At 44.0% G+C, this 12,261-nt stretch overlaps 1 protein-coding gene across 9 annotated transcripts in view; it reads left to right on the top strand.

Moving 5' to 3' along the window:
• MGLL (monoglyceride lipase) overlaps positions 1–12,261 on the top strand; it is a 150,443-nt gene that overhangs the window by 116,914 nt on the left and 21,268 nt on the right. For all 9 annotated transcript variants that reach the window (XM_083418766.1, XM_083418767.1, XM_083418765.1 and 6 more), the window contains one exon: positions 9,962–10,098. In XM_083418766.1, coding sequence (XP_083274892.1) covers positions 9,962–10,098 — 137 coding nt within the window. The remainder of the gene's footprint in view (positions 1–9,961; positions 10,099–12,261) is intronic.

The following is a 12,261-nucleotide window of genomic DNA, read 5'->3' as shown; positions in this document are numbered from 1 at the left end:
CACAACTGTTGTTCTGCCCACCTTTTCCTCTGGTCCTGCCCAGCTCTGGAATATGGGCCCTGGAAAGTTGTGCACAAGGGAATGCTTCCCTCAGACTGAAAAATGTTCCCCACCCATTCTCTAAAATAACTGCGCTAAAATTATTTCAGTCTGTGGTCTTTATCCACATTGTTGCAGTGACTAGCATAGGAAATTAGCAATATAAAACCCCCAAAGACTTTTCCTCATAGGAGGCTCTGGCAAATGATCTGGACCTTCTCAGGACCAGTTTTCCTAATTAAACTGTAACAGTGCACCTGTTCCAGCAAATGATGTTAAGAAACCTGGTTCTTTTAGAGAGCATTGCAACTATGTTCACAAAGCTTACTAGCGCATTGAGAAAAAATGGCCAGACTACCTGTCCACATATAGTCACATCGTTGACCCGCAAGAAATGGAGAACAAGTTATTGTGATGTGGGTTTTCTTTATGGGCTTCTGATATATAAGGACCTTAAATTGTGTACAGTGAAAGTACACACTAAAGCAAGAGACACTTCTGTCAGGTATTCACTAGTGTCTCTTTTCAGTCTTTTAATGAGCAGCTTGAGGCTACAGAGAGGGGAAAGAAAGGGGTAGTCCCATTATTGGCCATTCCCCAGACAACTTGTTGATTATTTCTGGCTATGGATGCTTGCAGGTCAAGCCTCTCTCTCTCTCTCTCTCTCTCTCTCTCTCTCTCTCTCTCTCTCGGCTGCAGTCAGATCTGGTCTTGCCAGCTGGCCAGGCAGTGTCCTTATCCACCTGTTTACAGCTTCCCAACCTGCTTGTTCCAGCCTCCTTTGATCAGATTCCTCATCTTAACCCCTGCCTGCAACCAGTTCTTCCTTTCTATTGACCTTCTGTATTGTTTCTCTGCTAACCTGCCTCCTAACCCCTGCCTGAGGTGCTCTGCTGCAGTGCCTTATCCTGCTCCTGCTTCCAATCCTGCCAGGACATGTACCTTCTACTCTCCACATACATGGCTGCCCGTGGCCCAGCGCTGACTAGTCTGCATGTAAGAAGTCTCTGATCTCTCTTCAGGAAACTCATTATATTCAGTGAACCTGAGACATCCTGGATAGATTTTGTTCTCCTTATGCTGCCTATTAGCAAAGGGAAGAGGCGATAATAGTTCGTTCATGAAGACTTGTGAAAAAGTCACATGGCTTTCCTGTGCATTCCTGTTGAGGACTCATTATGCGAGAAAGGAGTGTGTATGCCTTCAGCCAGGTGAGGTTGCCTATATTGGCGTGATGCAAGGCAACAGACACCTTCATCTGCCCCAGCTGCAACAAAACATCTCTCTCCTGTGTTGGTCTCTACAGCCACAGCAGGTGCTGTAACTCTCCAATGGTTTGACTCCACCCCTGAAGTTGTGCTCTTTGTATCCTGAGACAGAGGGATGCCAATCTATATAACTTGCAATGTTTTCCAACCGAAAGGCTTACTTTTGACATAATCCCCATATATGTGCATGGAAATATATGTGCATGGATGGTAGAATAAGCCATCCAGGAAGCATTCTTGGAGAATGCTTATACACTAATTGGATCAATCCAGGAATCTAGTCTCAGCTCAAAAGCCATTGCATGAGCAGGCTCTGAGGACATTCTGAGAAGAAGAAATCATGAGTTGTGCATTTAGCAGAGCCATTCAAAATGCAGAATATTAACCTCAGGGATATGGTTTGCTGTCCTGCAGCCTTGCAGCCTTTCTGTTGTCCCTGATTCTGTTCACTGAAATAATTTGGTGTGTGTCCCCCCCCCCCCCCCGGCTCAGTTCTGTGGTACTGTTGCCGTTAACAGGTGAACCTCACCAAGAATGTATCACTCAGTCTGTTTGCTTTAAAAAGGTTTTGTAGAGACTGCTGGTGAAAAAAGGTCATTTATGAAAATATTAGCAAGAGTTGTATATCTGATTCCCCATGTCTGAATTTGGCCCCCAGCACTGATAGAAGCAGAGGCATGTCATTTTTCTTACCGAGCTGTTCTATCCGATGGGAATTAATGTTCCTTCTGATATCGGGGATCATTTTGTTTAGCACTGGAGGGGAGGGGGGAACCCCTTGCAGTGGATTTACCAGATGAGAGATTTTCTGCTGCACAGCAATAAGGCAGAAATAATTTTAGCCTAGAAAATTGCCTCTTTCCAATTATTCTTCCCACCCCTCCCTCCCAAGACAACAAAACAATAATGTAAGTGTTGTGCAGGCAATAGTCTAAAAATATCTCTGCTCTCCAAAAATGTGAGCCTGGTGGGAGGAGATCCTTCTCAATGTGTTGTACTGTGTGAGGCGGGAGAAGAAAAGTAATCTTGCGAACACTGAAAAGAAATGGATGTTGATCGTGCTGGAAACGAAGATTGTGTGTTCCAGCCAAGCGACATCAGTAATATAAAAAGTAGAACTGATACACGCTTTTGCAGAAAATAGAAGATGAGCTCAGCCAATGGTAACTGCAAGTGAAAGCCAGCTTTTGCTAGTTTCCAGCAGCATCAGCCATAGTGTGGTTGGTTTTCACCAGTGCTGGTGCAGTTCAGCTTCGGCACACTGACCCTAAATGTGGCTTAGAAGTAGCATGCTGAAAGTCACACATATTGGAGAATTCTTAGGACTGCCTTACCACAGGCTGATATCTGAACATTGGCATGGGCTAGTTTTTGACAGGTTGAAATGGTTAGGGAAGCAGGCCTCTGGGTTTGCAATGAATGGGAGTGGTTTGGATGCATCCAGGTTGTAGATTAATCTGTTGCTTTTTCACTGCTGTAACGCATTTAGGAGGCTGCAGGCAGGATACCATTTTTTAAAGCCCCAGAACACCCCCATACTCAAAGCTGGAAGTCAGCCATGCGCTGCACTGCCCATTCTAACCTTGCAAAAGTTTGAGCCAACCAAATGTACTGACGGGGACAGAACAGGGGGAAACACCTTTCAGAGGCATGTTAGTCTGTTTCAGGGAAACCATGAAAGAGTCCTCCATCTACACGATGCACTAATAATGCATCAGACCCACTAAAACGATAGCTATGTGTACATTTATGTAGCTCTGCACATGGGAAGAATGAAACCACCCATTGCCTAAGCTGCTCCAGCACAACATGCAAAAGTTGAAGCTTCAACACCTTCCCAGTACTAAACCAGATCTGATCCACTTGTCTCTAAAAATAAGCTATAACCACTTAGTGAGGCTGTTCTCTGGCTGCTCCAAAGGTGCAGATTATTCACCTTCTATCCAAAGCTGACACAGCAGCACTGATGGTCCCTAGCTTAAGGGTAGGATTGCTTCCTGGTACGGAGCTAGGATGGATCCGTCCTCAGATTCCTGGAGCCAAATGTCAGATCTTCACCGCTGCCAGATTGGTGTTTCTTTTGTACAATAGTGTTTGTTAAAGAGGGAAAGCAATATAGAAATTGTGGTTTGCTTGTTTTTAAAAACTAAACAGCTGCACGTAGACTAAGGCTTTTTAAAGCTCTTCTGCTCGGTGTTAAAAGATGTTTCCCAGATTGATGTGTCCTTGTGTATGTGCTTGCTTGAGGTGCTTCCTGTGCTCTGTAAGAACAATGTTGACTTTGCATGTCCAAAAGGATGCGAGCCCTTGAATTTCCAGATGTTGAAGAGGTGCCCCGCCCTTGGGATTTCCTTCTTCTTGGGTACAATGGTTGAATTAGCTGTGTTGCTTGTTCCTTGAATAATTAAATGCCATGTATTTTGTTAAATCCAGTATTTCATGTACAAGCTCCACTCCCTTCCTAAAAACCCGGTCTTGATTTACGTGCTTTTATTCTGTGGGGAATTCTTCTGACATGGTCTAAAATAATGTATACAGAACTGATCCAGCTGAAACCAGTGGCTAAGTTACCATACATCCTCCCCTTCCCATGAACTTCAGCTACCCCAAGCTCTTCCTGCACCTACCACCAATGTGTATGTGTTCCATATAGTTCATTGTCGTTATAACTCCAAGGAAGCTGCTTTCTTGTTTATCCAGACTTCTCATTATCCAAATATTTTGCATGGCTCCCAGGCCATCCAGGAAAGAGAGGTCACGCTGCACATATTCATTTTCCCTCTTTATTTAAACTTGAAGTAAACATCTGTACAAACAGAGGACAGACGGGAATGGGAAAGCTTGTTTGCTGGGTAGAAGACTAAACTAAAATGGCCCTTTCCCCATCTCTGGTCTAGCCACTTCTTTTGCTGAACCCCGGCTTTCTCTGGATTGGCAAAATATTTGTTTACCTTTCAGAGATTTCAGATGACCTGAAAATCACAATTAGCCACTATTATTTCCCATGAGGAAGTAATGGTGAAATACACTCTTCAATTATCTTGATTTTTTTTTTTTTTAAATAAAGGCTCTCTTGGAAACCAAAGGCAAATAATATGCTCCCTGGTTAAGTAGCTTGGATATTCATTTAAAGGATCCAGAACCTAATAGGAGCATGAGAAGAAACCTGTCTGATGGGAGCAAAATCTCTGTTCCTAACAGTGGCCAGTTAGATGCTTTTAGAAAACCTACAGGCCACAAGCAGGGCACAAAGCCAAAAACAACAGCAACAACAACCCTTCCCCATTGTATGCCTTCGGCAACTGCAAGTAGGAATGTTGGAGAATTCTGATGAAAGTGGATACAGGAATGTAAATTGCAGGTATTTGCCTCTTTGTTCAGTGTCCAGAATGAAATAAATCCAGTGAATACAAATAGTATTGCTTTCAGTTAGCAAGCAATTACATTTCATTACGTTTCCTTTGCATTGAAATGAGGTGCATCGTAATGACAATGTGATTGTCATAATTTATGTAATTAGTTACGTAAGTTACATAATTTTGCCATAGCGGACTGCAAGATGAATAAGGACCTTTTGGGCGAAAGATGAACTGCAGCGGAATGGAAACATTGCTGCTTGCTACAGGGAGGAATGGAAAATGCTGCCTTCTTGCATCCCTATATTGAAGTCATTCACATATTGCCCCTGAACATGAAGATTCCCTTTAGGCACCACAGAATTCTGTACTCCAGGAATTTCTCAATTCCCCTTGCACCAGCTCTTGCACACCACAATCCCTCTCCCTAGGCCACTTTGGTCACCAACCGTGCTTTGGCCTGGGTGGAATGTGTCACTGAATTGTGATAATGTCTTGATTTCTAGGATGGAGGGGTGTGTGTGGGGGGGGGGAACCTCTTACTTTTGTGTGGCTGGAATGTAGCCTGCCGTCCAAAGGTAAGAATCACAGCTGTAGCTCCACCCTCATTTTGCCTCTGGCCCCACCCACAACATGGCAGTTGCCTCCACCCCAGAAGGTTGCTGATGGGGGAATGCAGTCCTTGGGTTGACAAAGGTTCTCCACCCCTGGTTTATTAGAATATCAACAGTAAGGTAAAAAAATGTAAAGGTAAAGGACTCTTGAATGGTTAAGTCCAGTCAAAAGTGACTATGGGGCGCAGCGCTCATCTTGCTTTTCAGGCTGAGGGAACCGGAGTATGTCCACAATAACAACAGTAGCAATCTGCACAACTGGAGAAGTGTAAACACTAGAGAGCGGGGAGAGGACTGCTTACTTTAAAAGGAATTAGGAGAGATGAGGCTGAGGCTTCTGAATCCAGTAGGCAATGGAATAATCTGTCAAGTGGTGCGGTAGAAGGATCATCATCTGGTGTATGTAATTAAACTAAGGGAGAGAAGAAACAATGCTAGCAATTATCTCTCTTCTCAAAAAGAATCTCGGAGGAAACAGGAGAGCTGAGTTACGTGTCCAAGTAATCCTAGGAAACTGGATGAAAGTCCACAGCCTCTGCATACCAAGATACTGGAGTGTTATTGTAGCTGCTCCCTCTGAACTTGAAAGATGCTGGAATTAGATTGAATTCACTACTTACAAAGCAGTCAAGGAGGCCTGCTGTGAAGTGTGTCAGAATAAAGAACTGCATATGGCAGCTTCATCTTTCTGAGGGATGGTTCAGGTGTTAAATTTTGCTCTCCCTAGCCTTTTTGTTGTTCTTACTACTACTGTGGTCAGACCACGATCCCACCACAGACCACAGCACTATGTTTAATGGAAGCCTTCAGAAAATGGTCTCAGTTACCTAAATTTTTTTTTTTAAATCCTGAATGCTCACAGATTCTTGGGGTAACAGACTTTGAGACTCAAATGGCATGTTCTGGAGCTCCAGTGATGGTGGAAGTTGCTGCAGATGAGCTCCTCCTGGCTTCTATTCAATCAAGGCAGCTCAGTTAGGTTAAGAAAGCAGCCCAAAGTGACAGGCAAACTGACCTTTGTTTATTACAGGGTTCTTTGGGTGAAGGAGGGCAATGAGGAAACGAGACTGGATCTTTTTCCTTTTCAGCTACAATCCATTTGGGTACAAGGGGCTAGTATGTTTTGTAAAACTGTTTGCAAGGCTGCCTCATTCATGTGTAAAAGATTTGTGTGGTTATTGGTTTCCAGCCAAACCAAGGGCAGATCCATGTAAAAAATGTGTTTGCTTGCATGCTTGTTTCTCCACTCAGCTATGACCCAGAATCCACATGGCACAGCTGCCAACCTTCTGCATTTCTGTGATTTCCACCTCTATTCTGATCCTAAGTAAACAAAATAAGATACCAAGCTGTGTGTTAATTGGCCCACGAGACTTAAGAGTCAAGCAAAGTGCCCAGTACATTATCTGTTTTGAGGAGTTGGAATGGTACATTGCAGAACTTCTATTTTTAAACGTATTAAAAATTCACCTGCTTCCCTTCCCCCAGCCAATCCTCTTGCTTCCTACAAATCTGTTGATAATGTAAAGCTGTCTAATGAGCCTGAATTAGTGTTTTAATAGGAAAGCCTTTGCTGTGTCTGTTTTCGAATTCATTTTAAGAGTGAGATCTCACTAGATGGAGGTGTCAGAACTGAAGAAGCACTTGCAGAATTTGTATGAGCAGATCTAGATAAAAACCTGTGGTGCAACAAGAGAAATGTTCCTCTGATGAGTGACAGAAGTCTCTCAATGATCTGAATTCTTCCTCCTCTCCCAGCTTGGCTATTCAGCATTTTCCCCTTTGGGAATTAGAGCTACAATGCAGGAGCTGTAATTTTGGCTCAGTGATATGGCACCAGCCCACCTATTCAGATCAGTTTATCATCAGTGCTTATTGCTGCTCTAGTTCTGTTCCTCAAGGGATAATTACGGATTTCAATAGTCCAGTGCCGCAAACAATCCTTATCTGGCAAGAGATGGGTAGTGGGGGAGGCTAATAATTATTTTTCTATTTTTAAGAGCAATGGGCCATATTCCTGCAATTTGCAATCAGTTCTCATTCAGGCTGTGAGCTGCATAAGACCCCTGCTGTACCAAATCAGATGCCTCTGAGATAGTCCAGAAAAGGGGTCAAAAAGCCTTTTGCCACTGTTTCGTCCCAGCAGTGGAGGTGCTTTCAGCTGTTATGGCTAATAGCTGTTGATATACACATCTTCCATTAATCTGTCTAATCTCATAGATAGTAGCCAGCCCTGCATCTTGCTGCAAATAATTCTGTGATTCGGTTTCACATTCACATGTCATACTAAAACCAGGGATGGAAAACGTTTTTGAGCCCAAGGGCCACATGCCAGCGGTGGGTGGAGCCATAGGCAAAAGTGGGTGGAGCAACAGATGATAAATTTGCCTTTGTGCAGGAAGGCTAGTTTCTACAAAGCCCCTTTGGTTGTTCTTTTTACCAAGCAAGAAGCACTGTTTCCCATCCCTCTCTTAATAATCTGTAGTATGAAATCTGAGTTTTTCACTGCTGCCACATACACAGTTTCCTCCAAGATTACCTAAGAGCATAAGAAAGCAAAGACTTTTCTGGACTTGCAGCCTCTTCTCACAGATGCCTATGGGAAGCCCACAGCCAGGACCTGAGCACAACCCACTTGTGATTCCACGCAACTGGCATTCAGATTCATGCTGCCTCCAATAGCGAAAGTAGGACATAGCCATCATGGCTCATAGCCACTGATACCCTCCCTGAATTTGCCCAAACCCTTTTTAAAGGCATCCACATCCAGACCCCTTCAATGCATATGTGAAATTAGAGTTTTTTGCCCCATCATGCACCTCTGTACAGTTACTCATACTGATGTTTCTGAATAGTTATCAGGAGATCTGTAATTTTTAATTTATCAGTTATATTTTAGGGAGCTATTGAGTTTTTATAGAATTGGGTAGGGGAGGAATGGGTTCAAGAATTAAAGCACACGGGCTGCCTATGGGTCAAAATAGACGCTAAAAGGTAAAGGTACCCCTGCCCGTACGGGCCAGTCTTGCCAGACTCTAGGGTTGTGCGCTCATCTCACTCTATAGGCCGGGGGCCAGCGCTGTCCGGAGACACTTCCAGGTCACGTGGCCAGCGTGACATCGCTGCATCTGGCGAGCCAGCACAGCACACGGAACGCCGTTTACCTTCCCGCTGGTAAGCGGTCCCTATTTATCTACTTGCACCCGGGGGTGCTTTTGAACTGCTAGGTTTGCAGGCGCTGGGACCGAACGACAGGAGCGCACCCCGCCGCGGGGATTCGAACCACCAACCATGCTATCGGCAAGTCCTAGGTGCTGAGGTTTTACCCACAGCGCCACCCGTGTCCCCAAAATAGACGCTACTTTAACTGTAATGACCAGTGTAGAGGGGGTAATTTTCATTGGGACCAAAGAGTGTCAAGAGTGGAGATTTCATCCTTTCCTCCCAGTCCTGATCCCAATGAAAATCACCCCGTGCCACAATTAGCTTGAGAGAAAAAGCTGCCTCCCATTCGTCCCAATGGGAAATGTTCTTCCTAATACTAATTGTAGTGTAGGGGGTGATTTTCATTTGGACTGGGAATGAGAAGGAAGAGTTAAAACGCCTCACCCCACATGCTGTGGTCCGGATGAAAGTTGACTTAGCCTCGCCCTCACTGTGCCAGATACTGCATTTAAAACAACAAAACAAAACAGATGTGACCGCTAGCCATGCAATTAAATTAATGTCTGTTTTTGGCTCTGAGATTCCCCAAAGATGATTTCTGAGTGTCTGATGAGGGCATAAAATTTCCTTGCTGAAAAGTAATAGACAAAATTTGGAAATGTCATTTTTTCTCTCTTTCCTCTGCATCTCTTACGATGTTTAACATCTGCATTTCCAACCCCCCTGAAGTTAGATTCTAGCCCTGAAATTTACAGTAAGAGCTGATGTGTCTCCTTCTCAGCTTCTGTTGCTCATGCATTTCCTCTTTCTCTGCGTTGTGGACCCTTTTCATCATTTCCTTAACTGTCAGCCATTTCCTTCACTCACTCCAGTATCCAGGTTTGGATCAAGACATCTGCTGCCTTTGAATCAGAAATGCCTTTTTAGCTGCTCCCAGCACAATCAACATCTCTTTTCAAGCTGAATGCTTTAGACACTGGCAGCGCATAGTGGGTGCCAATAATCTTTGTGTAATTCCTGGAAATTTTCTTTCTGCGTGCGTTCATATGCAAGGTATTTGTGTAGTCATGATAACTGACAGACATTCTGGCAGGCTGCCAGTCAATGAGTCCCTCACTCTGCGCATCTGTGGGCAGATGCATCCCCAAGCTAACAAGGGAGAGCCGCTCACAGAAGCACATTCTGGAGGGCAGCTGAATCCAGGTCCCCAACACTGAGAGCGAACAGAGCTAGCTATCCAGGCAAGAGTGTGGGGGCAGATCTGTTTGCATGCTGCAGCATTATTTGGGTCCAGGCCATGGTGGTTTAGCCTTATGTTTACATTTTCATATGATTACAGCTAACCAGAAAGATGTTTTTTGCCATTGGTCATCCCTGACAATGCACAAGAGCTCTTTGCACATCTCTAGCGCCCCCCTTCTCCATTGAATTTCAGATACGATGCTGCCTCGAGCATCTTTACATTAAAGGTGTTGAATATTTTTGATGTAGCAGGTCACTTTTCCTTTCCCCTCCACAGTTGGCCATGGGCAGAGTGAAGGAGACCGTATGGTTGTGTCAGACTTCCATGTGTTTGTCAGAGACAGCTTGCAGCACATTGACCTCATGAAGAAAGACCACCCAGGCCTCCCTGTGTTCCTTCTAGGGCACTCCATGGTAAGCAGTCCTGCTCTATCCCTCCTTAATGGACTCTCGGCTTCCTACCAAGGAGCAGAGGACACTTTTCCCCACTCTGGTCTTTTCTGTTTCCCTACCCCTTTTTCTTCATTTTATGTTCATTTTACATGGATAATTGCTAAAAGCAGTAATTGCACCCATAGAGTTACTTGCGAACAGGCATAACCATGAGGGATGGGGGTCACATTCACACACACGGCACTCCCAACTCTTATTTATCTTTGGGCTCCAAAGAGCAAACAGATCTTCCAGAAATGTAAGACAATTGTAAAACACCAGGTGCATTTGGGATATTGTCCTACTCTGTACATTTTCTCAGCCTCACTATGGCCCCCAGTCTTTCTCCAACATCACCAAGCCAAGAACTCTCTCACTCACACACCACTTTGCAATTTGAGTTAAGCTGTTTCCCCTCTTACTGTTTTTGGCCAATACATTTCTCTACAACTCAAGGACCGTAGTTAGTGTAACAATGGAGCACCAGTGTGGTGACTAAACAAGCCACTTTGGTGAGCTTTTTTGGTGAGAAGCTGTGAGAGGCAAAGAGAAAGAGAACCCACATGACTGGCCACAATATGGCCAAGGTTGAGAGACTAATCAAGCTCAAGGCTGATGTAGTAAGTAGGGAAGACACAACTTTTCCAAAGCTAGGTATGTTTTATTTCTTGTTACTCCATTAATTACTATTAATGGTTAAAGGATGAGGAACTGAAATAAGCCCATTGCCTTCTGGGATGTCCCACTCTATGCAGAGTTATGGCTTTCCCATTCAATTTCTTCTCAGGCACTCTGAAATGTTGGGTAGGCACAGATTCCTTTCTCCACATATGGTTTTGATTAACTGTAAATCAGATGGCAGTTAAAGGAGCAGAAACTACCTAGTAGAAGTCTGTTGGTTCCTAGAAGAGCTAGCCTACACTAGGGGAAAGCTATGGTCAGAGAGATTCAGCACCAGGAGAAGGCAAGTGGGAAAAACATGTGACTGTTAATGTGGCACTTTGAGCCAGAGTTATGTGTTGTCTTTGTTCACAAACCATGCAAGCATGGAAGTTCATAGTAGACATGTAATAATGACCTGGACATCTCTGTGTTCTTTTCCAAAACAAAGCTAGCTCCCCCAGGTGCTTAGTCCCTGTGATTGTGGAGATAAGCTAGAGATAACCTAAAAATTGATAATGCCTCGAGAAAACTTCAGAAACCAAAGTAAATGCTGAGCAGGACTACTTGTGATCTCGGAATGGGAGCTTCAGCATAGCTCCCTCTGCCATTTAACAAAAGAAGCATAAATTATGCAAAATAAGCGAATATATACAAATATGCACAATTTACTCATAACTCCAAATTCTGCTTTCCTTGATGAAGACTTTTTGTTTCCTTATTGCATGAATGGGAATAATGAGTTTTAAAACACAGAATATGCACAATTATTATATGTTCAATTATTATTATTATTGTGTATATAAGCAAAACATAAAAAGGATCAGGAATGCAAATACAAAAGGTAGTCTGTTTAAGCCACTTGCCAGACACTTCAGAGGAATGGTATGCCAGTATAGGGCTCTAGAGCATGCAGTTCAACAACTTTCATTATGGGGATACATGCCCTGTTAATCTGCATCTCCAGTCATTAAGGGTTGGTATATTTACCTGCAGTGTTGCATTTGCTTGCAAAGCAAACCCAGACTTCTGACCTCTGAGCCAGATCCCGTGGCATAAAACTGGCCCTGGCTCTCTCCTTGCTATGTAATTGCCTTTGCTTGGCACATCTAAGCAAGGGCTGGAGGCAGCTATCAGCGCTGCAGGAGTGCCAGTGTCCACTCCTGCATCAATAGTAGGAACGGGATAGTTATTCAGTGTGTTGTTCCTTTCTATAGAGTGGCAACCAGTAGGATCAGCTCATTAATTAAGGCCCCTGGAAGATCTTCTAAGCCAATATGATGCCCCCTCCTTTTATCTAGCATTACTACCATGCTGTTAGCCATCCCCATATCCCACGGCATTATGCTTCAAAGACTTGCCACATGAAAAGTGCATTACCTATTGTTAAGTTTAAAAAGAAAATACTGAGTCAGGATTAGTGGGTGCAGTTTTGCAACCGGGGAAATCTGAAACATGAACTCCCCTAGTTCTAAAAGCCTCACT

Source organism: Podarcis tiliguerta (assembly GCF_965153285.1).
Source record: "Podarcis tiliguerta genome assembly, chromosome: 2".
In the NCBI taxonomy this organism is placed as follows: domain Eukaryota; kingdom Metazoa; phylum Chordata; class Lepidosauria; order Squamata; family Lacertidae; genus Podarcis; species Podarcis tiliguerta.
Note: the sequence above shows the minus strand (reverse complement) of the source record. Positions and strands in the feature narration are given on the sequence as shown.